This window comes from Propithecus coquereli, unplaced genomic scaffold (genome assembly GCF_000956105.1).
Source record: "Propithecus coquereli isolate 6110/MARCELLA unplaced genomic scaffold, Pcoq_1.0 Scaffold273, whole genome shotgun sequence".
In the NCBI taxonomy this organism is placed as follows: Eukaryota; Metazoa; Chordata; class Mammalia; order Primates; family Indriidae; genus Propithecus; species Propithecus coquereli.
The window spans coordinates 1795297-1822650 of record NW_012148319.1 but is presented as its reverse complement, the minus strand read 5'-3'; the positions used below and the strand labels follow the sequence as shown (position 1 = coordinate 1822650).

Here is a 27354-nt window from a genome sequence, read left to right as displayed (position 1 = left end):
CACACACACACACACACCCATGAAACCATCACCACAATCAAGATAGTGAACATATCCATCATCCCCAAAAAGCTTCTTCAGGACACTTTGTAATTCTTCTGTCCTGCCCCTCCCTAGCCTCTCCTGCATCCCTAAACAATCACTGATCTGCTTTATGTCACTATTAGATTAGTTTGCACTTTCTAGAATTTACATAAATGGAATCAAACAAGATGCACTTTTTTCAGTCTGGTTTCTTTTACTCAATATGCTTATTTTGAGATATGTTGTTTCATGTATCAGTTGTTTATTCCTTTTTATTGCTGAATAGTATTCCATTGTATGGATATACTATAATTCATTTATATTTTCACCTGTTGATGGACATTAAGCCATTTCTCCACCACCTTTTTTATTGGCTAAAGAAGCAGAAGTCACCAAAAACTACATTTGAGTAGAAGCATAGTAAGTGACTATCAAAAATAGTTCTTGGCTAACTATTTAGGTTTTTGTTTATTTGTTTTTCCTTTAGGAGAACTTAGGTTATCTTCAGAGTTAGAATGTAGAGCAGGCCAGCAATTTCCCCCATAGAGATTTTATTTCATATCCATTGGCTCCTGAAATGATAACTCTGCTCTCCCAAGCCATTTTTATGCATGCCTAACTCATCAAATGCAGTCATTCATAGAAAAACAAACCAGTTCTTTTATCTGTAGCCAATCAGAGTATCCAGTAGGAGAAAGCGAAGTCAAACCTATGCCAGACAGCTGTGCAAGGTTTAGGTAAAAGAGCCAACCACAAGGGCCTGGATTAAATTTGGGAAGTATATTTGCATAGGCAGTGCCATATTATATTGGACAAACATTAACCAACCACATAAAAAATAGCCTTGGAGAAACAATGTTCTCAGTTCAGTTTGGTAAATGAGAAACATGGGAGAAAATGGTGACTATGAACTTAAGTTCATCTATATCAAGCACCTGTGAGTGCCAGGCTGTTATTTGGGTGCTGGGAATATATGATGAATGAGCTTGGTTTCTTTCTTTAAGGGATTTTCAATCTAAAGGAAGCAACCATAGATTATATGTAGTCATCTATAGGCCTATAAATAACTAATATAATATAATTTTGATCAATAAACTTCTTGTAGGTTAAGCACAGTGTTCTGAGGAGTACAGAGAAAAATTTTATTGATTCTTTCTGGGGGTAGGGAAGATTCAAAGAGGAAATTTGATGTAGACCTAAAAGGCCATATATAATTTTGTTGGGTAGAAAGAGGAGGAGAGGAGATCGGAGGAAATTTTATAGGCACGGTAAGGGAGATATAGTGAGCCATTTGGTGTGGCTGAGACTAGGTTGGAGTCTTACAAGTTGGGGCTGGGTGGTAAAGGAGATTGCACATCTTTTTAATGGGTTGAACTTTTCTCTGGGGACAATGGGGACTCATTGAAGGTTTGGTTTTGTTTTCAAACAGGAGAGTGACATGAATCAACCATAAGTTAGATGGGTATAGGGTCTGCCTGGCATAGATTAACCAGATGAGGTTCATGGCTTACATGATAAAACAACTCTGGGTATAAAGGAAAATGGATTTGAGTATAGTATTTGAAGGATATGCTGGTACAGGCAAGCTTTTATCAGTTTTTAAAATTGTGTTTAAATTCAAAAGGTAAATAAAGAAAGGCAGTAAAAAGGTAAAAGTCAAAAGTAAGTCTTCTTTTCACTCATGTTCCCCCAGTTACCAGTTCTCCTTCCTTGAAGCAACCACTGTTCTTGCTTCCCTCTATCATTTCAGATTTATTCCAGGTATTTAAAAACAAATGCATATTTGTGCTTAACTTTGTTCCCTTAGTTTGGATTAGCAAAAATTCTAAGTCAGTAAATATAGAACTACTTCATCCTTTTAAATGGCTACACAGTAATCCACTTCCAATATGTGATATTTATTTAACTAGTCCTTTATGATGGAAATTTAGGGTTTTTGCAGCTTTTTCTATTATAAATGGAGCTTCAGTGAATATCCTTGGAAATTCATCATCTTGCAGAGTATAAGTATATCCTTAGAATAAATACATGTGGAATTTCTGGGTCAAAGGTTCTACACATTTAAAATTTTTATGTCCTTGGTAGAGATTTTACCAGTTTATACTCAGCAATGCATGAGAATGCTTAGGTCAGTACATTCTTGCTATCAGAGTATGTTATCACATTGGTTGAACTTTGTCCCTCTGATAGTTACAGATGGCATCTTATTGTAGTTTAGTTTGTATTTCTTGCATTTTAAGTGGCATCGAGTATCTCTCCATATTTTTAGGAGCCATTTGTATTTCCTTTTTGAGAATCATCTGCTTGTAGTCTTAGCCTATTTTTCTGTTGGTTATTGGTCTTTCACTTCAAGATTTACAGTAGCTTTTTATACATTAAGGAAATTAGTCCTTTGCCTGTGAATAGAAAATGTTTTTAAAAGAAACTATTCTGGAGGTTTTTTGGCAAAAGAATATGGATATCTCAACAGTTTGAGGAATCCAGGGTTAGGCAGATCTGGCAGGCTGGGCTGACAAGCATGTAACAGATCTCTACCCCTGGCAAAAGCACATTTGGATTCCAGTACTGGAAAGACCTGTGTGTTCTAAGGAATTTGGAAGGAACAAGCTTAAGATCAGGGAGGCTATAGTTGAATAGGTGGATTAAAGGATGTTTGAGCAATGAGAGAAATGGTGAGGATGTGGGTGAGAGTTGGGGTGTGATCAGTAAGAATAGAGGAGAAGGGATAGATTAGAAAATGAGGGACAGATTAGAGGGACATGTCAACAGTTCTCTTTTTGAGGATCACTCTTGTCTAGTCAGAAATCTTATGACCAACATCTGTTTTGACTGTCCTAATCTCCCCCAAGGCAACTAATATCCTTGAAGAATAGCGCAGGAAGGCCCATTGCCCTACAGCTGACAGAAGTCTGGGCAAGACTTGAGTGTAATGAATGGTGTAGAAATTGCTGAGAGCTTCTTTGTGTGTGGAGGAGGACTGAGTATCTAGGGCCATTCTAGAAATGGGTTGAACCATGTAATGTGACGTTATAAATAGCATTACTTTTGCCTGGGAAAAAAGAGAATAGATGTCATAAGAGTGAAGTCAGATCAGGGGCATGGGATGAAGGTGGAGCGAACTGTCCTTCACACAACTGCTGTAACTATGGAGCTTTAGTTGAAGAAAAACATTAAATTATACTCACTGTAAAAAAATTCCAAACTGTATAAAGAGCATAAGATAAAAGTAAAAAGCCTTGCCATCCCTTGAGTAACCAATGAAAACAGTGTGTTCTATATTCTTTTGAACATTTTTATGTAAAAATACATACATTTTAAGGATTATTTAATTCATTTTATACATACCATTCTACAACTTGCCTTTTGTATCTAAGCAATTGCAGATATCCTTTCATCAGTATATGAAGATCTATTGCACATTTTAACTGTTCCTTAATATCTTATTGTGTGGGTGTGCCACAGTTATTATAATTTAATCATTCTCATGATGATGGGTACTTAAGATGCCTCCTTTTTTATGCTTTTGCAAACAATACCCAATGAACGTCCAGGTTATTTTAACACCAGTTGAGAGTTTCCTTGGTGTCCTATTAGTATCTGCCTATAACTCAAAACTCCCTGTAATAAAAGTCTGTCATACTGTGGGGACAGCTTTTTCTCTAGGTCCTAAGAAACGAGTGGAGTCCGTGTTTGTATGAGTTTTGAGTCCATATTTATAGGGATAGACTTTTAAAGCACATCTTCCTGAATTTTGTTGTTCATTTTAGGATTGGTACCTGCAATTTGAGGTAGTTGCCACACAGTGGCACAGGTGTACCAAATTCCTGCAGATAGTGCTTGTAGACTTGGTACCTGTAAAGGGTTTGAAAATTTTTCCTTATTGTGTGATTACCTTAGGTACTTTTGAAAAGAGATTGGGGTTAACTATAATGTGTCTAGCTAACAAAAATTCTCAACAAGGATATTTACACACATTTATCTGTATTTAGATCTTTGTGTTATATTTTTTATTGAATAGCTTTCATTGCATCATAAAAATCAACATACTTCTTACAGAGTTTTTAGCCATACAAGAAGATTTCCCACAATACTTTCGGCTGTTTTTCTTTTGGTTTCCCTCCTTTATCTAACTTTGTTCCATTTTTTTATTGGTTGAAGTTAAGAGATGATAAGGTTTTCTTTTTCCCACTTCCTGGTGCCCATCGCTCCCAGCCTCTCCATAGGCAGACGTGCCCTAGCAAGTTGAGCTTCACAAGACCAGCAGCTGCCATTCAGCTGTGCTGCTCAGTAATGGGAGCAGTCAGTCAGACTTCAAAAGCCTGAGCTGTGTGAGTTTGGCCTGCCTGCCCCTGTCTCCCTCAGCCTTGCAGAGCAGGCTGGTGGCCTCACAGGAGATTTGAAGTTTCATTTGCTTGTCCTTCTTGACTCCCCTCAGTTTAAGGGGAGTAGCTGAGCATTTAGTAGGAAGTGGCAGCATAACTTCTTTGGGGGGAACCTGAGAGAGTACTCAACTTCTGGCCTTCAGTTTCTTCCTTTGGTGCCCCGGAGATGGAATGGTCTGTCAGGAATGTATAACATGCAGGGATTTGGAGGTTGATGTGTGGGGACAGGGTGGTCTAGGAGGCTCATTTTGAACATGTGAAAGTCCTGGACCATATTCCTTTGCTCATATCACTCTGATTTTGTACATCTAGGAGACAAATAGTGTTTCGTTCCCTTTTCATTTAAATAGGATCCCTGCATTGTTTAAAGCACCTAGGAATGTATTAATACTTGTTGTCTGAATCAGTTTAAAGACTCTTGGACCATAATATTCCATAGTTCTCATTGTTTTGAAAATTATTTGGTGCCCATTTTACTAGTTTATTGCTTCACTTATTCTTCTTTTTAGGAAGTAATGACTGTTTTTAATCAGAATGCCAGGGAAACACTGCATTTAGTAAGCACTTCCTATTTAGGTCATTTGTATACTAGGCATTGAAGAGAAGGTTTACAGACAGGCCTATACCATGAGGGTCCATGCACAGGCCAGAGGACACTGTATGGATGAGAAACCTACCGTCTCTCTCCCTGTGTAGACCCATGAACGTATCCTACTTATCCACTGTGTTACATGGAATTTTGGAATCTTGAAATAATTTACCTGATATAGGCCAGGTACAGTGGCTCATGCCTGTAATCCTAGCACTTTGAGAGGCCAAGGTCAGAGGATCACTTGAAGCCAGGAGTTTGAGACCAGTCTGAGCAACATAGCAAGACCCCCATCTCTACCAAAAAAAAAAAAAAAGTGAAAGAAAAAGAAATAATTTACCTGACATAAATAATATTAAGATAAAAGTTTCAGATCTTTACATTAGCCAGAAAATTGGCTGTCATATCTCCCTAGGGTTTTTTGAAGATCAAATAAACACATTTTATGTGAGGATGCTTTCTTCATTTTGGGAGAGTTGTACACATATTCCTTGATATGCAGACCTGAGAATGTGTGGTGTGAGAAGCTTGGGTGTTCTTAGAGAAGTTGAAATTCTCCCTAGGCCTGCCCTTCCTTCAACTGTTCTCTTGTGGCTGTCACCTACTTGAGGGATGGCTTATGTCTCTTTGGTGTCTCCTCTGACACCTAGGCTTGCACATGCATAATAGGTACTAAAAATATCTGCTAAATGAGTGAGTGAGCACTTGTAGTGCTACAGTGTTACAACCATCACAGGCAGCAACTTCTAACTAATGCTGTAAATCATCAAACAATAGCTGAGTATGTCTGTAAGTTAAATTATTTCCTCTACCATTTACAAGCCAAAATGGACTCTGGTCATAGGGCTCTCTCGGTATTGTTTAGTATATTTGTGATAAGAAAACACTTACAGAAGGACAATATTGAAATGTTTTCTTATGTTTTCAGGATGTAATTCATCCCCTTTGGCAAAAATCATAAGGAAAATTAAAATGTTCACTCAGATACTGGAAAAGTTTTTTAAAATTCCACAATGTTAAAACAATGTTATTGTTTTAAAATGTAAAGACTGTGTGACTAGACAGTTAATGACTTGACATTACAAAATTTGTTAAATTTATTTTTAAAGTGATTTTGTTCCCCCCTCTCAAATGCATGAAGCATGTGGGAGTTGGAATAGATCTGCCCCAGGCTGCCAAACAAATTTTTAATGGAACTAGAGTCCCTCAGGGATTGTCCTAAATCCACATAATATTCTTAAGTCCTGGTGTTTGCACTGGGACCTGTATATTAGCAGATGTACGTGTGAATAATATACTTATATCAATCCATCACCCCAGTGACTCTGCATCTGTAGGGGTTGCTGCTCATCAATTATTCCACCTCGGGGGGTAGAGAGATATTTGGGCCAGCATTGACCTCGTTTTCAATCAGGGCCTCTAAGCAGTATGTTCTAGAAGTCAAATGGTTCCTTTAGACAGAACCTCTGTTTCGGGATCTATTTGGCCTAATGTCGCCATGCTGGGAAGTCAGTGTGATTACCTGTATCAGGTGTCGAGGCGGCATCCAGAGAAGCAAATGAAAATTCTGTCACTCAGAGCCATCGTCAACATTCAGGATCTCTCTCGTCTATCTAATTCGTGCGTAAGACATTAGCCAGTCTACCTGAAAAGAATGTCAACCTTACTAAGATGCATCTACTTTTCACAAAAAAATATGTAACTGTTTGTTTGAAATAAATTGTAAGTTGTTTGAAGAGCTAAATTCACTTTCAAATTCTTGGAAATGTTTTTATTCTCTGAGGTTTCAGAAAGAATGTCTCCTCAGGAAGAATGATGATTTTTGTCTTTATATCTTAGTGTCTTTTTTTTTAAAGGAAAACAAATATTTTATAATGCTTATCTTTTTGATCAAAAACTTGGAACTTCTTTCTCAAGAGTACAGAGTTCTTTTAATTTTTTTAAGCTCTGATATTATAATTGGAGGTGTGTTGCAGATTGTCATAACTGATAAATCAATGACAAATACAGCCACTTCATTTTGTTGAGAAAATACACAGTTGTGGTAGTGGCTGACCATTTAATTATGTGGTAAGTGCCACTTGATGAGAGGGTAAAGTTAATTGATGATTTGGGCTATCTCAGCCAGGGTATGGTGTACATGGCAATTATGCTGGGATCATCTATGTGTGATTGGCAAGTAATTTTGTGAGCAAAGGAACATGACAGCTCATTTACATGGTGTTCACTAAGTAAAATTTGGGAACATTTATCAACCACTTCCAAGTGAAGAGTGATTGTACCCATATCTCTGAAAATGCTGTAAGCTGTTTGAAGGCTACATAGAGAAGTTTTTTGGTATGAATCTCCATGCATTTGCTCCCTTGAACATATGTTAGTTGTGTGCTGTGTGCCAGGCACTGTCCTAGACTCTGAGGATACAAAAATGAGTGAAAACACAATCCTACTCTCAAGAAACTCATATGTGGGAAGCAGACACATTTATCAATAATTTTAACACAACGTGGGAAGTGGAGGTTTAAGCTCTGCACAAGTATTATGGATGCTGGGAGAGGAGAAGTCAGTAGGGTAGAGGATGGTCAGGGTAAAGCTTGCTGGAGAGGGTGACACCTGAGATGAATTAAAGGATGAGTAGGGCTTGTCTGGGGGAAGAGCTTGACAGGCGGCAGTGCCAGCAAGAGTAGAATCTTGGAGGAGCAAGACAGCTGGTGTAAGCTGGAAGCATTAAGCAGTTCAGACACATTTCGAGGCAGATATGGGGCCTGTGAAGCTGACTTGGCCAGAATTTCAGAGGGCCCCAAAAGTCAAACTAGGGGGCTGGACCTTATTCTACAGCCTTGACAAGCCATTGGTGGGTCTTAAGAAGGGGAGGATCTTTATCAGAGTTGTGTAGGCAGATCATTTTGTGTAATAAAAATACTTATTGTGCTATTATGATATGCCAGGCTCTGTTCTACATGTATCAAGGCATTTTATCTCCCCAATGACTCCATGAAGTAGGCACTAACATTTTCTGCTTTTTACAAAAGGAGAAACTGAGTACAGAGAAGTTACCCAGAGCTAGATAGTGGGTGATGGAAGAGACAGGATTTGAACCCAGGCTGTCTAGCTCCAGAGCCCTTGCTTGTCACCAGTCCCCTCCCATACCATGTCATAGCTCCCTTGACACAATTGACTACAATTTCCTGTTTATACAATAACCTCCCCACCACAGCCACCACCCCTGAGACTGTGAGCTCTGTGAGGACAGGGACCATGTTCATCTTGTTCAGAGTCATATCCTTCAAGCTTAAGACAGTGCCCATACCTTCATAGGCACAAATAAGAAATAAATATAGTTTTGAGGGGATCTGTGACTGGAGGCTAGCATAGTCAACTTGGCAAGAGAGGATGATGAGGGCCTCAATCTAAGGCAGTGTTAGTCAGTATGGAGAGGTGAAGATGGAGAAATAAATTGGCAGGGCTTGGTGATTGATTGGATGTGTGGATTTTGTTGGCATATTCTCACAGTGTTTCTGACTTCCAACCCATACACTGGAAGGATAACTTGGCAAAAGAATCTGAAGCAGAGGGAAGCTCACACTGCTCTTAAATTCCTGAGAAGAAATGTCGTGGACTCAGGATGAGAAGTTAGAAGAGACTTCTCTGGAAATGGTTAAAAATAGAGTGGATACTTCTGCCTGGGATGGTTGAGGGACAGAGCTGCCCTGGGGTAGATGAGTGGTTACATGGCCTTTGGGGTTCTTCCCCTTTTGAAAATTTTCTGGTTTAAAATAAATAAAAATTCTCCCAAGCTGCCTATACTTAACCGCCTGGCTTAGAGAAGATAAAATCAAAATATTCAAGGACTGGAAAACATTGAGTTCAAATGCTTGGATTATAGATAAGGAAACAGAAGTCCAGATGGGTTAAATGATTCATCCAAGGGCACACAATTGAGGCAAAAGGAAGACCTGGATCATTTGCTTCTTAGTCTGGACTTGCTGTCCCCGTGTCTCATATAGCAGCATTTATGTTTGGGGTGACCTCTGTGGGCAGCCTGTGCTGGGTAGTGACACAAAATCAAAGGAGACCTGGTATCTGCCCTTGAGGAATTCAGAGAACCTCAACAATAAGGGGCATTTATCACCAGAAAAATGTCATAAAGTATTAAGGTTATTAAGTATGAAATGTCCGATTTCCTTAAGTATTAAGTTGAGCAGTTACTATCTCTGACATTTCACTTTGACACTTTTTGTTTTGTTTGACAATTTTTGTAAAACCATGGATAAGTCAAAAATTCATGTTATTTTCAAATATGAGTTCCATCATGGAGCCAATGCAGCGCAGACAGCCCGTTCCTTCATAGGCATGTACTTTCATAGCATGAAATATCAATCAAGTATTTGGGAAGGATGTGGCTAATGAACATACAGTATGTCCATGGTTGGAGAAGTTCCCTTATGGTGATTTTAATCTTGAAAATGAGCCACATGGGTGACGTGAGACTAGATAGTTTGATAATGATGAGCTGAAAGCTGTAGTGGAAGCGAATCCATCTCAACCTACACGTGAATTAGCAGCAAGGTCCGACATTACTATTGCAACAATATTGGACCATTTGAAACAAAGGCAAGGTAAAGAAGCTGGATAGATGGGTACTGTATGAATTAAATGAGTGTCAGAAGAGAAAGTGTCTTGAAGCTTGCCTTTCTTTGCTGTCACGACATAAAGGCAAACCACTTCTATACTGTATTGTTACATGTGATGAAAAAGGGATTCTTTTTGACAATCACAAGCATTTGGCACAATGGTTGGATAAAGATGAAGTGCTGAAACACAGTCCAAAACCGAATATTCATTAAAAAAAAGCTAATGGTGTCTGTTTGGTGGTCCAGCACTCATATTATCAACTGTAGCTTCATGAAACCTAGTCAGTCAATTACAGAGGATGTCTACTGCAACCAGTTGTATGAAATGATGAGGATGCTTGCAATTAAGTAGCTGAGATTGGTCAACAGAAACAAGCCAAGTCCTTTTGCAACATAATGCTCTACCACATGTCACACAAACACCACTGCTCAAACTGCAAAGGCTGGACTTGGAAACTCTCTGTCATCCACTGTATTCACCAGACCTTGCACCAACTGATTACCACTTCTTCCAGGCTTTGGACCCCCTCTTGCAGGGAAAAATATTCAATTCTCAACAAACTGTGGAAAATACCTTTCGCAATTTCGTCACCTCTTGCTCTCCATGCTTCCTTGCTGCTGGTATAAACGAGCTACTGTTAAGATGGCAAAACTGTGTCAATAGTTTAGGCAAATACTTTGATTAATTGTACTTCTTCTTGTTTGAGATATAAGAAACTAAACTTTTGATTCAAAATTGGACCTAATACATCTATTACATAGAACATTTGGAAAATAGATAAAATAAATTTTAAAATTCATAATGAATTTTTTTTACCCCTCATTGCCTGGCACTGCTTCAATGCTTTACATTCATTATCTCTAATTCTACAACAACCTAGAAGTTAGTATTATTTCTGTTTTGCGTTTCAGAAAACTAAAGCAGTTAGAACTTGTTCCATAAGATCAGACAATAGTAACTTCAAGTCCTATCCTGTATAAATGATGTTAACATTTTGTCATGTTTCCTTGCAGTCTTCTTTTTCTATTTACTGAGATTATTTATTTACATAGCTTTAATTTCATCATAGATGCAATTTTTTGTCTTCATTTTTTGCTTGTAATATGTTCTAGGTATTTTCCATGTGATTGCTTAGTTTTCATTTTAATGGTTATGTGATGTCTTATCAAGTTTTCAGGAGGTTCTTAAATGTTTATTCATAAAAATCTTCCAAATCTTGGTACATATTGGCATTTTGAAGGCATGTTTTATATTTCGAGGACCAGTACATCTGACCATCCTCTATGGATGGCATTGTGGGGAGGAGAAGAGAAACTGCACAGGCGAGCATGGCTTTCTTCTCTACCAGGAGCCCCTCTGAGAATGGAGAATGGTGCTGGGCACAGCTCAGAGTGGAGCTGGGGCAGAGATGGCCTGAGGCAGATAGCAGGTGACTTTTCAAGCTTTGGCTTTTCTGACTGAACACACATTCTTCCTCTTGCCCTTGTAAAAAGGCAAGTTTTCATTTTCTTAGGGTAGTAAAAATCTTTTGTGTGAAGAAAAAGTGTCATCAAGTGTCTTATTCATCAGCATATATACCATCACTTTAAAATGACAGTGGGAGTAAAAGTTCATCAGTTCAATATGTCTTTCACATTTGGAGACTCCTGACTAATAACCTCTGGTATTTATCATCAGAACAGCCAAAGAACTAAATTCTGGCACATGCTGCTCTCACGCACTGAGAAAAACTTAAAAAGACAGAAGGTTTTCTCCATTTTTCTTCTTCCATTCATTTAGAAGGAAAAGCATACCTTTTTTAATTAAAAAAAATATGAGCATGCAGAAACATCTGGCCTATATTACCACAACAGCCTCCTAAATGGCCTCCTTGTCTCCAGTCTGCCCTTTTAAAATCAACACTACATGCAGCAGCCAAAAAGATCTTTCTAGATCACAGATCTGCACCAGTCATTCTCTCATATCACTGACTTTACTTCCATGACTCATGGTTCTTGGGCTCAAATCCTGTTCATAGCTGCCATCTCCCCTGTTTGCACCCTGTCCTAGCCACACCTAGCTGCTTGTGGCTCCCTGCATCATGCTACAATAAATAAATGACGTCTCCAGACCCGTGTACAAATCAATCTTTTCTCCACAGGCTCCCTGCCAGGCTCTGCTGAGCCTGGATCCCAGCATGGGTCCTCACAGCACCTATCTAGAACTTACTATATTCATATGGAATGTAGCCACACTCTTGTTTTTGCTTGGTCAGCATAATATTTTAATTTTTTTAGAAAAAACTTAAATCTCATCGGGCAAGACATATCACTGTTTACTTTGCTTAAAGTCCACCACTCTTTGTTGTACACCAAACTCTAATTACACATTTATTCTATGCTGGGTCATGTAAGACTACTAGTTTTCTTTTCTCTTTTACCCAATAGAATAAAAGCTGCTTGAAGACAGAAATGTGTTTTGTTAACTTTTGTTATCTACAAGCCTGGCAAAGGCTGCTCAATAAATATATATTATATGAACTTATACCTTAAAAAAACTAAAATTAGGTCAGAAAACACTCAATAACTTTTTCTGGCCTCTCTGATTGTTCACAAACTCAATGGATCTCGGTGGACCCAGCAGATACTAACAGTATTCTGTGGGGTGACCGAATGTTTGTGTTCATGAAATAGTGCTGCCAGGACTGTATCCCACTGAGATTTGAGCCTCTGAATGTGCCTCTTTCCCACTACTTCCTATACCAGGAGATCTGCATCTATTCTCATGATCCCTCATGAGTAATCATTCTTTGTGTTTTGTTGTTGTTTTGTTTCCGTTAACGCATACACTTCCTTGGTTTCCGTTTATGTCCACATGACCATCACACTGCCATCAAGCTAGACTATTCAGAAATATGAATGGAATGGGATTAGTTGTATTATTTTCTCTGCTTTGTAAGGTCTCATCATGACCAAAGTATAATTAGTGGGCACACCCGAATTTCAGTCATGCCAAGAAGTAACACACTGAGATCTATACAAACTGGTGATGTCAGAGCTTGTAGTAATGGAAATGCCTGTTGATCAATCTCTGATGTATCATCTTTTGATACTCTACTGCTTTGTTTCAGTCATTATATTTTTCCATTTCCTTACTTAGTCTCTTCTAGTTGTTCAGTTACATGTTGCTTTAAAGACACTAAAAAAGATTTGGTGTCCCCCAGGACCTAGATTACTCATATTTATGGAATTATACATAATCAGTGACATAGGGCCATGGTACCTGCCACTGGCAATGTTCTTGCCATAAATTCAGTCTTCAGAGAATGCCCTGCGTTTTCAGGGAGTGCTATGGATATTGCAGAGGTACTGTACACCATAAGGCATTGCTGAAGAAATGTGTTAGTAGCACAAGAATGGAAATGTGTCCAAGTATCAAGTTCAAGGAAAGAAAAGAAAGAAAATAAAACCCTTTCATCCAAGCTTCCTTCCCTAGGGAAGAGGTGGGGGCAAAATAGGAGAGCTTATTACAGAATCCTTTAACATCCAGAAATTTAATTGACAATTTTGTTAATATGACTACTCGGCTGCCTTCTCAGAGGCCCATTGTAAATTCCTTAGTTGATATTATTAATGGTTAGTGGATGCACCTGAAAATCAAGCAATATTGTATCATTTTGGTAATAGTTACGTTAAATGGTTCTTTTCTAGAGCATAAAGCTTATCAGATTATCTTTTTTCTAATAATGAATACCTCATCTTCTCCAATTTCCTAATCAAATGCTTCTGCGTCATCTTGAAGCAGAGCCAGTTCCAGCTGCATCTATTCTATACCCTTGCCTTGATTTATGTCAAATTATCCAACCTACTTACAGGTCCTTAGGTTCTCTTTTGCTCTGAGATATAGGCCTGATGCACCTCTTCGGAAACTCATGATTACCAACCATTCAAAACAAGACTGTTGTAAGTAAACAGTGAATCAAAGAGAGCACTAGGCTAAATTTACATTATGAGGAAATTTCTAGAATACATTTCTTCCTAAATTTTGAAGCTCTCAGGTTGATCTCAGGTGTTTCTCTTCCCTGTCTCTTTTCCCTGAAACACACATGTACTACTTCATCCTGTATGGCATTGCTTCAGAGTTGAGGATTTCCATGGCAGTGGCAAAAAGTAAATGCAGCCATATTTTGACTATAAAATAATAAATACTTAATTTTTCATAGACACTTTATTGTTTGCATTGATCAGAAGCATCAACTCCCCCTTCATTGACATATTTTATTTTATTCAACCAAATACCTGTAGCTGAAAGAGGACAGTACAAAAAATGATGAATGACCATTTCATTTTAGGAAACCTAATATTGTTACTTTCTGTCATATTTGGCTGAAACTTTACTATATCTTATACATCTAGTCAGATAAAATGATGCATCACTTTGGAGTCAATTTTTTTAGTTAAAATTTTTATATTTTAAGATAAAGTATAAAGATGCATGTCCCTACCCCCTTTATTTCTGGGTTCTGTGACCATTCTGTTTCTGTCTTCTGAGCTTTAAAAAGACCCCTTTTCTCTAGTAAGAAAAGGAGAGCCCAGGCTCATTATTGAATATCCAAGATGACTCAGACTGTACTTTGTTCTCCTAGTAGTATATTCAGTTGCCCTTTGATGCCAGGGGCCATGCTTTATACCCCCTAAATCTCTGTTACCCAGCTCAGTGTACAGAATGGGCATAGTACATAGTTTCTAAGGAAATGAATGAATGAATGAATTCCTGATTTAACAATTTATGGTTATTTAACATCTTTAATCCAAATTACATTCCACTTGGAACTGTATCATTTCAAATTTCTGTTAAATATTCTTAATACCAAGTACGGTGCAGTATATACAAGTATTGCTCATTAAATGCTTAGTGAGAGCAAAACATGTATATCTTGGAGACCTGTCATGGAGAAGCCACAATTTAGCACACAATATTTTGAAATCCATGCTCGTTCCAATTAGTCAAGTCACAGAATGAATTTTCACCCTAAAGACAAATCATTGATTCAATGGACGGTTACTATGATTACTCTCCATTGGACTTCCTGTGGTTGGAACGCCTTGTAACATTCCAGAGATGGAAGAATCTTTGGAAAACTGTGTTACTTGAAATATTTAAATGGAAACCTTTCCTTTCAGAAAGTGTTATTGATCAAGTTCAACAGATATCCACTATTCCTGCAAACATTTATTGAACACCTTGTGTGTGACATGAGTTGGAGATAAATGTGAAACTGGCAATTCTTCAAATTACTTATAATTTGGTAGCCAAGGATAGAAATAAAGCAACATAAAGTATGATAAATTCTACAATAGAAGCAGTTATAAGGAGCAGAGAGAAGGGAGTAATTAACTCCACATAAGACATTAGGGAAGGCTTCCTGAAAGAAATGGCTCTATGTTTCAACCACGATAGCAGTTTTTGTCTTTTGGATGACTATCATGAATGAAAAATGCCCCTGATGTGCTTGCTTGATGTATTCATGCATAAAGCAGTGTTACATTTTAAGGAATAAACTTTTAAAAAGCAAAGATTTGAAAAGCATTTGACTCCTCTACAGGATCTAAATCTACCTCTATATTCTATGGTTTGTGTGATGTCTGAGAAACAGAGCTGAATCAAACCCTACTATATTAATGGATTTATATTATATATGTGCACATAAGGCTAATGTATTTTATGCTGCCAATTTTTTATGGTTTCATAAATAGTGCTATCACTAACATTTCTAAAAAATGAAGAAAAGAGCTCATGTGCTAGTAGAAATTCAGTGTGTTTTATAAAACGCTGCTACTCTTGATATAGCCTACGGGATGTGACTTTTCATAAAAACATAATGAATTTCTAGATTTGTCAGCTGTTTCCAAACAGATGCACTCAGCTAATCTAATAGAACCATTTTGAGCCCAGATCCCAAATATCAATAGCTTTTAGTATTGCAAATTAGTTTGTCTATTGGGTAAATTGGGCTCTGTGGTTCTTGATAAAAAGTAGCAAGTAATTTTGTATGGATGTTTTATGTGTAACTGCCTTGCCAGGGTTTGATTCTCATATTTTTCCTTGCAGAGTTTTAAGTTGAATGTAGACAGTCATTGTGCTCTCAAGGAAGCTGTGGAGGAAGAAGGACACCAACTTCTTGAGCTTATTGCATCTCACAAAGCAGGTAAATCCTCCTGAAATATTGCAAGTCTTTATGTCTCCAGACTATTAAGAATGAAGAAGCATTGCTGTAAATTACTGCATATATTCACTTCCTTATGTATTATTAATATTTACATTATCAGATTGACCTTCAAGATTTATAAATGTTTCATATACTGCATACAATGCTGTGATACTTATAAGATGAAATACTGCCTCCAAATGGTCTGTTCATTTTATTTGGGTCTTGCTGTTCGCCTGAGTTTCAATCGAAATCACATTCTTGAAAACTTCACATTGACATGCTTTTTGATGTAGGTGCTCTGGAAATAACATTAAGATAATGAATGAGAATTGTACAGCTAGTTATAATGCATATGCATTAGGGTACTTATAGATATCATTACAGATATAAGGCAGGCAGTCTAGAGATATTATTTCCCTGCCAGTTCACACACATGAACATTTTGCATGTTCTTTGCTGGTCTGTGCATTAGCAGAGTTTTTGGCCTTCAACCGATTCTTACTCCAGTATTAATGTATTTATGAGAAACAGATTGTAAATAAAAAATAGTTTTGTCATTTGGTTATACTTATCCTGATAGTAGAAGACTGCAAGACAGGATGACTTACAGTTTGGCTCTTACTTTGAGCTTACCATAGCTAAATAGGAAAAGAACAGTATTAATTAGATTTGATAATATTAAAGACTGCTGTCTTAATTCTGACCCATTTACTGTAAGTCTCATTGAATTGACTTCACGAACTATTCCCATACATCTTTCTGATCACTTTAAAGTCTCCACACAGGCACGCACAGAGCCTTTTATTTGGAATGTGAAGCTATCCTGTGTTAATAATTTTTATACATTGTGATTTTCCTTCCACATGCATTTTTTTCAGTGAATACGCTGAGTCTAAGTCAATTTCCAAAGCAGTCATCTATGTGGTTATCACATTTTTGTGTCCTTATGCCTTGTGTCAAGAATTGCCAGTCTCTATTCTGAGTGACAAATGCTAATATGGCAGGTGATGGTAATGGTCATTTACAAATATGTATATTGCGTGAAATAGCCACCTAGTTTACTAAACAAAAAATAATAATGGCAAAGATGCAGTCAGGTCCGTAACTTGTACTTTCCCCTTCTTTTGGAGAAGGACTGAAGGACATGCTGCGGATGATTGCAAGTCAGTGGAAGGAGCTGCAGAGGCAAATCAAACGGCAACACAGCTGGATTCTCAGGGCTCTGGATACCATCAAAGCCGAGATACTGGCTACTGATGTGTCTGTGGAGGACGAGGAAGGGACTGGAAGCCCCAAGGTAAGTAGCTTGAAGTTTGCCTTATTTCCTCTTATTTCTGTCTTCTTTTGAACTAGGCACCACTGAAGTTTTCTTTCCAACCCTAAGGCTTTTCATTTCTACTGGGTAAACTTTATATATCTCTCTCTATATATAAACAAAATGAAACGGCTTAGTTTAAAACAATAAAAAGAAGCATATAACTTTCAAGTTTTCCAGGAAGAGGTCTTTTTGTGAAAAGTGGCAGGGTAGGAGGGGGACAATACTTTAGGGCTGAGGGAAAGGGGGACATAAAACATTTAGTAAACAAAACATAAAGCATCTTTAACATGAATAATCAGAATGGTTTTAAATTGTTTTGTTGCAACTATAAATCACTATAATCAGTGCAATCACTCAGCTCTGACATCCATTAGCCGCTTGGTTACAGCAAATTAACAAAGAAGAGAGAAAGTGATTCATTATCTCATTCCTGTTAATGACTATCAGATGCATTGCTTAATTAGGGGATGGTCATTGTAGTGGGAAGAAGGTCATATGCTTTGCTACAAATCTTTTTGCTCTGAGTGTAAGTTCTCCATAACGGTGCATGCACCGAATACAACAAGTACTTTAAAAGTGAGTATTGATGTGTTTTGGTTATTTGTTTTAGATTTACAAAATAACCCATAAAGCATATGCAATTGAACTTTTAAATGAGGCACCTTTTAATACAAAGTGCCACTGTTCTAAAGGTATCTTTAGACTCACAATGTGGAAAATAATTTTATTAATTTGATATTTTCAGGTAATCACTCCCTTCTTTTGTATCTGTTCCTTTGTGGAAGTAAACGCAGAAAACTAGTCTCATAATAAACTTAGCATTGAAACATTTTGTAACATGGGGGAAACAGATTTAAGAGTTCACATTTCTATTCCTGGCGTGGAGAAAGTAAGTGAATCATCATCAAATCACATTTATTCAGCATCCATGTGGATTGGCATTGTGTTAAGTGCATACAGAGCAAGTTAAACGAACACTTTGTCCTCTTAGACTCACATTCTTAAATGCAGGCAGAGGAGAAACCCAGCCAACCCTGCAATGGTGAGACCCATGCAGCCAGTGAAAAGCTTAGGTGATTTACAGTTTTGGAACCTCAAATAGCAACCTTTAACTTATTTTTTGGAAACAGAAGATAGAATGATAAGCTCAGTTTCACTTAAAGAAGGCTCCATGGAGGAGGTCACATTTCAGGAAATACTTGAAGGAAGGAAGAGAAGTGGCTTGGCACATGAGCACATATTTTAGGAAGTGATGTGATGAAAGGATCAAAGCTGGAACTAATAATATGGAATGGAGAGTGTATTCAGCAGACTCCTCAAGGAAGACATGGAGGTATTTTAAGGAGCAGGCTGCAGGGAGAAGTTGGTTGGGCTAATGCTTTGGCTGTGTGGGGGGTGGGGGTAGGAAGGATGATGAGAAAGGATACAATTAAAAACTTCATTGTGTTTTATTTATGTAACAAGAATATACTGAGTGCATGCTTTTTAAAACTATCCTGTATTGGGTGCATTCTGCATGCCAGATGCTGTCTTACAGCATTTCTATTGCTCCCTTTTCTTCTCTTTCGCAGCATATCAAGGTCTGTGAAGGCATAGATAATTGTCTGTCCCCCACACTTCACCACAAGGTCCATGAGATAGGCACTGTGGCTAACTGTTCATCTCTAATTCCTGGCACCATACTTGGCCCTGAGCAATACTAGTGAGAGGCAGCACTCTAGGCGATGATGAACATGGTTGGACCGGGAGAAGTGATTTAGATCAGTGCATCAGGGAGGGCTTCTTTGAGGAAGTGACATCCTGTGAACAGGCCAGTGTGGTTAGAAAGAGAGGAGTGTGCGAGGGAAGCTGGGTGACCTGTTAGTGAAAGGGAAGATTCTGGAGTAAGAAGAGAAATGACATCATTGAGTTGCAATATAAAAACCTATTCCTAAGTGGGCGAGTTGGCTCATGCCTATAATCCCAGCACCTCAGGAGGTCGAGGCAGGAGCATCACTTGAGTCCAGGAGTTTGAGACCAGCCTGGGTAAAACAGTGAGACCTTGACTCTAGAAAAAAAATATTTAAAAATTAGCTGGGCGTGGTGGCACACACATGTTGCCCTAGTTACTTGGTAGGCTTAAGTAGGAGAATTGAGCCCAGGAATTGGCGGTTGAGCCCACAGGTTTGAGGTTACAGTGAGCTATGATCGCATTGTTGTACTCCAGCCTGGGTGACCGAGCAAGATCCTATCTCTTAAAAAATAAACAAACCTGTTCCTGGCCTGGTTGTAGTGTGGGGCATGGGTGAGTGGGCTGGGGTGAGTGGTGGTAAGGTGGGGGTGTGCCAAAGTGGCACTGCAGAAATGGTGCGATCACCTAAATTAATAAAAAAAGCTATGTTGAAAGTGAGCAACTCCATTCACTAAGGCCAGTTTGAAATGGACATTTTTAAATCAGCTCAGTTTAGAAATAGGTATTGAGATGGAATGAAGCTGATAATAACCCAGTGAAAAGGAGAAAGTATTTTTAAAGGAGAGGCAATGTCAGCATTTCTCAAAAAGAGGACCTACTTGCCCAGGCCCCTCTCCAGATATATTAGAACCTCCTGGATGGGGCCCTAGAATCAGCGTTCCAACAAGCTCTCAGAGAAGCAGTGTAATAGGCCCTTTTCCTGCAGTACTATATGATCCTCACTGAGCAAACAATTGGTATTAACTGAAATGTTTAAAACAGGGAACATTTGATTAAATTATGCTATATCTTATTCTAATGAAAGGTTATAAATCCATTTAAAATGTTTTAGAAGAAAATTATAAAAATTGGAAGAGGACTATAATATGAAATTACGTATTTTTAAATATCTTTGAATTTTCCAAATCTCTCAATCAGCAAGAAATATAAACAGAAAAACAAAGAATACATGTAAAATATAAGAATTAAAAAAAGACTTAAAAGGTAAAATAGGCGGAATTATGCGGAGGGGACTTGAGATATGAATTTAAATATCAGGAGGAAAAATAAGTACATCTGGTTCTTAATGATTTGGGGGCCTCACTTCTCAAAAACCTAAACAACTACCAAAAAAAACCCCCTCTATTTGAATCATTTGGAAAGTCAAAATGCCTTGAGTCACATCAGTTTACAAGGAATAACATACTTGCTTCTCTAGTTAATAGTATTTCTATTCCAAAGCATTTTCACGTCACGTTATGGGCACAACATAGTGTATCTAAAAGAAGTTATGATGAGAGGCTTTTGTAGGTATCTACAGATGCAGAAGCTGAGGGAGGCACTGAGAGTTTAGACCTTGATGTGGCAGAGCCAGAAAAACCCTAGGCCTTCTACCTCCCAGCTAGTTCTCTTTCTCTTTCCCTCAATCCGGGCTGAATTTTCTCTGGACAAATGAACTAGCCCATACTCAAGGGTGAATGTGAAATCAATTTAAGTCAAAGAAAATACATTTCTTAATTTAAGCTCAGAAAACTATGGAAAAATCAGAATGATCATTCTTTCTCTTTGTTTAATGTTTATGAACTGCTTCCCTTAGTCCCTTGGGCAAACACCTAGCATATCAGAGACACTCAGACTCTGAGGTTAGACTGCCTGAGTTCAACAACTGGCACATATTAGCTGTGTGTCCTTGTGAAAATTACCTAACTTCTCTGTGCCTGAGTTAGGTTTCTCACTTGTGAAATAGAGGTAATGACAATATCTACCTCAAAGGGTTGTGATGCAGATTAAAAACAATGGACATACCTAAAGTGCTTATAACAATGCTTGGCTCTTCGGAAATGCTGAATAAGAGTGAATGTATAAGCCTTCATATTCTAGTGGTAGAGACAATAAACAAATAATTATAATAGTTCTGATAAATAATAGAGCTAGGTACAAAGTGCATTGAGTACACTGAGGAGGAAATAACTAACCCTACCTGGGGATATCAAGGAAGGATTTACAGGGGAGTTGATACTTTAAATGAGGAATAGAAAGGATTTTTGCCAGGGTGAAAGTAATGGGCAGAGAGCAGCACGTGCAGAAACACAGAAGTGTAAAAAGCTGTGGTGTGGCTGGAACCTGGGACTTTGTTGTGGACGATGATTAGACTGGCTTGCCACAATCTATACTGAGGCTCACAATATGACAAAAAGATGATCCTTAGTGATCAGTGATTTGAGAAGTAATCCCCTCTATGTCTCCAATTGACACAATCCAAGCCGGAGTGAGGTTTCTATACAGAATATATCAAAATATACTGTTTAAGCAGAAATTTTTATTGCCATATTGCATTAAATAGAGCAAGCTTAAATGGGTTACCCTGAAGTTCTCCAAGAGTAAAAGCTGGATTCAGCTTCTTATTCGTCATGTCAGTCCTCTTTCCATAATGTGACCTTGCACAGGTCAGTACAAATTGTGCCATGAAATGCATCTCCAAGCACAACAGTTATGATCATCTATTTCATCTTAGACCTAAAGAGGAACTAAAATTAAAACATAATAAAAAATAACTCCAGAATTCATCTTAGGTTTACTTCACAGGCTACTGGGAACTTGAGAAGCATAATAGAAAATCTAAGGAATATATCTAGGGGATATTTTTCTTTTTTACCTTGTTTAAGAGACTGCAGAAAAGGACTTGGTCTTAGAAATCTTGTAAAGAAGGAGGATAGGAGGAAATTCAAAGACTCTAGGAAACTTCTCCCCCAGGACTCGGCAGCATACCTTATTTGTTGTATTTCATTTTTTAAAAAAATGTTTTCCCAGGACTGTGAGATCTTTTATACACGGAAATAGAGAACAGAATTTGCCAGTTCTAGAAATATAGCTTCAGCACCCACATCCAAGAATTGAAAATATGCTTATAATTATGTGTTTTATACTTTAAGATAGATTGGTAAAAGTTTATCACCTTAAACTAGGCTGTCACTATGTTACATTTTTTAATGGTGTATAGCTGGAAGGGATTTCAAAACATAGTGAATATCCAATGCCTAACAAAGCCTACATTCTTTTTTTGACCTTTCAAGGCAAAAACCAAAATCCTGAAAGCAAGAAAGCATTCTTAAATTTTGCACATTGCCTCCTTTAAAATATTCTTCTTCTCTATTTCTTTACTTTTTACCTATAAAGTATGCATCATTACAGATGTCTTAGAATTGAGGCCAGGATTTCCCCACATAACATATCAAACTTTGCATCACAGAAAGCACACAACAACAGTTCTTTTGTCCTTTTTAAAGAAACAGATAAGTTTCCAGAACAAAGAATATTTGAAGATTTTATTGTAAATTCAGACAACTTTACAGTTACTGAAAAAGTGACCTAGCCTCAGTCTCAACCAACATCTTCATTTCGTTAGTGAAAGGAGATAGAGGGTTAGCTGCCTTGAACTCTAGGATTGTGCTTATTTTATCTGCCTTCTTTGAGGTTCTTAGACTGAAGTCATCATCCTTTGGAAATGGATAGCAGTCTATGAAGGTCATCAGTGTTATCTGTTCAACAATAGCAGGAGAGTAGCTTATAGACATTTCTTAAATACGTTTCCTTAGCCCTACAAATGACAGTTTTAGATATTGGCTGAAAGTGTACCTCCTCGTGGCCCTTGACTTGGGTATGTCACCGACAACCTGACCTTTCTTTAGCTGTCAAGAGCAGGCAAGTCCAATATTAACATATGTGTTTGCTTGTTTGTTTACCAGATGCCTAAGTCTTAACCCTGTATCTGTGCTAATAAATTATGGGTATCTTTCTTTAACTAAAGGAGTGTAAAGGAGATGATTTGGGGAGCATCTTGGTAAGATATTTTCTATGTGTTATATGGTAACTCTTGGGATAATAGTGCAACTGGATATTGTTTTACTGGAATGGAACTTGATCCTGATTCTTCCAAAGCACTGGTGAGACAAAGCAGTGTCTTTACATTCTTTCCTTTTCTGGTTCAGAAGCTTAGCAGTCCTTTAGCATGTCCTTTAATATAAGATCTTCAGAAATAGCATTAAGGTAATAAATGAGAATTGTATTTATATGTTCTTAGTCTCGCATATACTGATGCACACATGTATGAAGAACTATTTGAGACACGTTGCTATCTTCCTCATGCAAAGAAAAGCACACGTATATGTTGTCACCAGAAACCAGAAATGGTATAGTAAAATTAAATTGTGCCTAAAGTAGTAGAAAGAAAGAAAACAGGCAAAAAAGCCTGGCCATTATTTATTGAGTGCTGACAGAGAACTCTGCCCAGTGATGGGCCAGACATGAGAGAAGACATGCTTTTCTGCTCAGTGGGCTTATCATTTCAGTGTAAGCACACAGTGTAACATCTTGTCTAACGTAAGTTTGGGCTATCTTATATCTAGAGTAATAGATTACCTAAGATTTAGATCATCTTAATTAGGATGTTGGCAGATTGAAATGGAGTGAGGTTCTTGATGCAAGCAAATGAGTAGTAAATGCATTACCAATTCTACCTCTTCTGTGCAGAATTCTTTCTAAAAGCCAGTATCTGGTCCAGTTCCTTTCCTGCCAAACTATATAAATATAGTCCTGATTTTCAGTACCTAGGGAGAGCTCTTTCTTCTACTGTGGATTTTTCAATAGCCCTTTTTTTTGTTATCAGAAGGGCAGCTTTTCTTCAAAAGCGTTTTTTGAAAGACAGAAACAAAAGTGAGTTACTTCTTTGAAGATCAATGTGGTTACTAAGTTTGTGATAGAACCCAATAAAAAATCATTCCTGTAATCTCCTCGAGGCACTTAAATTTGCATATTATCAGCTATATGGGTGGATCTAAGATGAGGAATTTTTTTAATGGTCTGACACTCTATTGAGGTGACTGAAAAAAATGCTTGAGAAAATAAAAATATATACTAGGTCAAAGGACAGCTATTGGTCACCCTTTCATAGTGACCATGGTGTATAAAACCATAGTTTATCTTGTTGTTTCATACTATACTTCCATTGCTGGTGACCTTGAGGATGGAAACATTTGGCTCAGCAAGAATCTGGGAGTGAAATTTCTTTGGTGTCTCTAACCAACACAGGGAAATGTCGTTGACGTGAGTAGGTAGTTTATTTTTTCCTATATAGTCCAAGAGTGCCAAATCTCTAAATCTATAATAACTCAAGTTGTAAAGATGTAGAGTATTAGATAAAAACTTCCATTCTATGGAAAGTAGCTATCTTTTCTTTGTAGAACTCACATTTTGTAACTCAGTCTGACTTATTTGAAAGATAATATATAGTAAACACATGAGAAGGGCTTTTTGATGTATAGTAGAGATCAACTTTAAAAAAATGTATACGTATTTAATCACAAAAAAGGAAGGCAAGATACAGAATTGCTTCTAAAAAACACTTTAAAATTAATAAGTAAATTCTTTGAAAGTGTGAAACAATTACCTCAGTGTATGATTTACACTTTTTCCTGGAATGTGTTGTTTCTGGCAGGGGAGCAGGCTGAGCTGGGGAGAGCCCTGCCTGCTAAAGGGATTACTCTGCTCTGGCTCTTGTGTTTATTGAGGCACCTAGGACTTCTTATAAAATGGCAGCTTTCAAATGTACACACACCTGCACTCAACATCCTGAATACTCCGAATGCTTGTTTAACTGTTCTCATACCCAGAGTATCTCCCCCATCTAGTGTAGTCAAAAGGCATTCAAATGTCCACATTTTGCTTTTTCCTTCTGTTTGGAATGCATTTAGAATATAGCCATTTACGTACTTGTGATGCTACCAGAGACAGAGTTTTTTTGTTTTTTTTTTTTAAGGTACTATAGTGCTTTTTGCACTACAGAGAACATTCCCAGTCTTACCTCCCACTGTGCCTAAATGAAGGTTGATGTTTCTCAGGAAACATTAACTAGATTGGAGGTCCTGCTGGGCCTGAGCTCAGGAACCCATCTCATTGAGGCTTCCAGGCCATTTTGCTTTGGGTTAGGGGAGTAGCTTCTCATTTATACTCTGTTGGCCTGCTGAGGCCAACACTTATTTAGCATTGCCCCCTGCAGGGCTAAGCAAAGCCAGGACCTCACTGAATGAGAAAGGGGAGAGGGAAAAAAAGGAAGCCTAGAGAAACTAAGTGAAAGGAAAAGAGAGAAAGGAAAGAAGAGAGAGAAGGAACAGAGGAAGAAGATGAAAGAAGGAAGTATGTGTCCAGTTAAACGCAGTAGAAGCTAAAAACCATTGTCTTGCTATCTTTACAGACATTGGCCCGCAGGCTGCCCAACTCTGTTTCATTAATGTTTTCATGAGGTCTCTCTCTCTGTTATTCTTTCCTTTCTCAAGCTCTGGAAATCAAAATCAGAAATGCTTTCTTTTACTTTTGACACTTAGATATTATTGCGTAACCAGTACGTGTGTTTATATAACATACTCTATTAATGGAGTCAGCATTCACAGCAGGCTTACTATGGTCTAGGTTCATGTCAAGCCTTTTATCTGGACTTTGTCATTCATTCTTCCCAACAAAGCTAGGAGTCCTAACTCCTCTTATAATTTTCACTTTACTGATGAAAAAACGTAGGTTCCTAATATATATTAGATAATCATTCTTATTGAAACAGCCTTAGAAACCTTCTGTGACAGGGTAAAAGCCAAACTCCTTAGCGTGTCCCTTGATTCCAGCTGCTTAGTCAAAATTCATGCCAGGGTTTCATTTCTTAAATCTTCTAGTTTATCCACTGCCTTCCAAATGCATTTTTCCTTTTCTTTTCTCTTTACTTTTGCTCAAGGCTCTTATTCTATCTGTACTACTCTTATCCATACTTCACATTAATAAATACTGAAAATGTAACTACAGTGTGATGACATAGCTCTGGACAGGGCACCGTACCTCTCCTTGCTTACTGCCTAGCGATGGAAAGAGATGTGTACGTACATATGTATTACAGTTCTAAATTAGGGCAAACTGTAAGATAAATACTATAATCAGGCATACAAGAGATAGGGAGATTGGGGGTGGGACTATTATTTCAACCTGATGAGCTCTGGGAAGGCCCTATGAAATCCACCTACAAGAAGATGGATTTTGTAGGTGTCTCTAATATTCAGCTAAATTGGTAGTAGAAAGATACTGGCAGGAGAGCATTCCAGGCAGAGGAAATAGCATAGTCAAAAATATGGAAAGGGGAGAGAGCAATGAGGGACATCCACAGAATGAGCAGGGAATGATTTGGCTCTTGTGAGCACAGAGTGTCCGTGTGTTTATGGGAAGGGTCGAGGACCTAGTGGAAGATAAAGCCTGAAAAACTTTGAGCTATACATATTGGGCAGCTTGGAATATCAGGCTCAAGAGTTATGTTTTACTAGTGTGCTCAGAGTGTTTTTAGTGATCGAATTTGGCCATAAAAACAGATGACAAAGATGGAATGAAAGAGAATGGACTGAAAGTCAAGACAATGAATTAGGAAACTAGTCCAATAACTAAAGCCAGCTGAGGTAAAGCAGTGGTGGCTGTGATAATATAAAGAAAAAAGTAGAGCGATGTTGTGGAAGAAGAAATAATAGGATATGGTATCTAGGGGATGGAGCCTGAGGGAAGAGTTAACAATGACTTAAAGGAATTGGGCATGAGCAGTGGGGAGAATAGTGTTACCATTAACAGAGGTTGGACACATTTTGATAAGGAACAGTTTGAAAAGGAAGATAATTAACTCTGTTTAGTACAGTGACCTTGATGCTGAATTAATAAGAATATCTGGGTGTATAACCCTGGCATAGATATTTTTGTAACCTCCTCAGGTGATTCCAAAGTGCAGGCAAGTTTGAGAACAATGATTTAGGAGTAGGAGAAGCCTAAAAATCATCTATGTGGTCATGTGCAACACTTAGTGGAAAATGCAAGCCTGAAGCTTAGAGGAGAGGTCAACGCTAAGGATGTAAGTTTAGCAGTCCAAATAGAAATAATAGCTATAATCTTGGAAGTTGATACTAAAAAGTAAAAGACTGTTATGTGAGAATAAAGTAGAGGCACAACAGAACCTTGAGGAATGCCTGTGGTAACTGAGATTAGGGATGCAATACTAAAACTGGGGATTAAGTGAGAATCTACATGCTCAACAGTGAAACTTCCAACACAGCTGCCCAGAATGCTGGCAGCCAGGGGATAGTAGCATTGTAGGTCAAAGGAACTTTTCATGGCAGGGGGTGAACTTAGCATGCTTATAAGCTGAAGAATAGGACTAGTAAAGAAAGGACAGTTTTTGGGCCAGGCGCGGTGGCTCACGCCTGTAATCCTAGCTCT

The 27354-nt window shown here is 38.0% G+C and overlaps 1 protein-coding gene across 1 annotated transcript in view; it reads left to right on the top strand.

Annotated features, from left to right (window-relative positions):
* The window catches only part of AKAP6 (A kinase (PRKA) anchor protein 6), a 454618-nt gene that overhangs the window by 219577 nt on the left and 207687 nt on the right, over nucleotides 1-27354 (top strand). The window contains exons 6-7 of the mRNA XM_012647884.1: nucleotides 15718-15814; nucleotides 16951-17114. Of these exons, the coding sequence (XP_012503338.1) occupies nucleotides 15718-15814; nucleotides 16951-17114 (261 nt within the window). The remainder of the gene's footprint in view (nucleotides 1-15717; nucleotides 15815-16950; nucleotides 17115-27354) is intronic.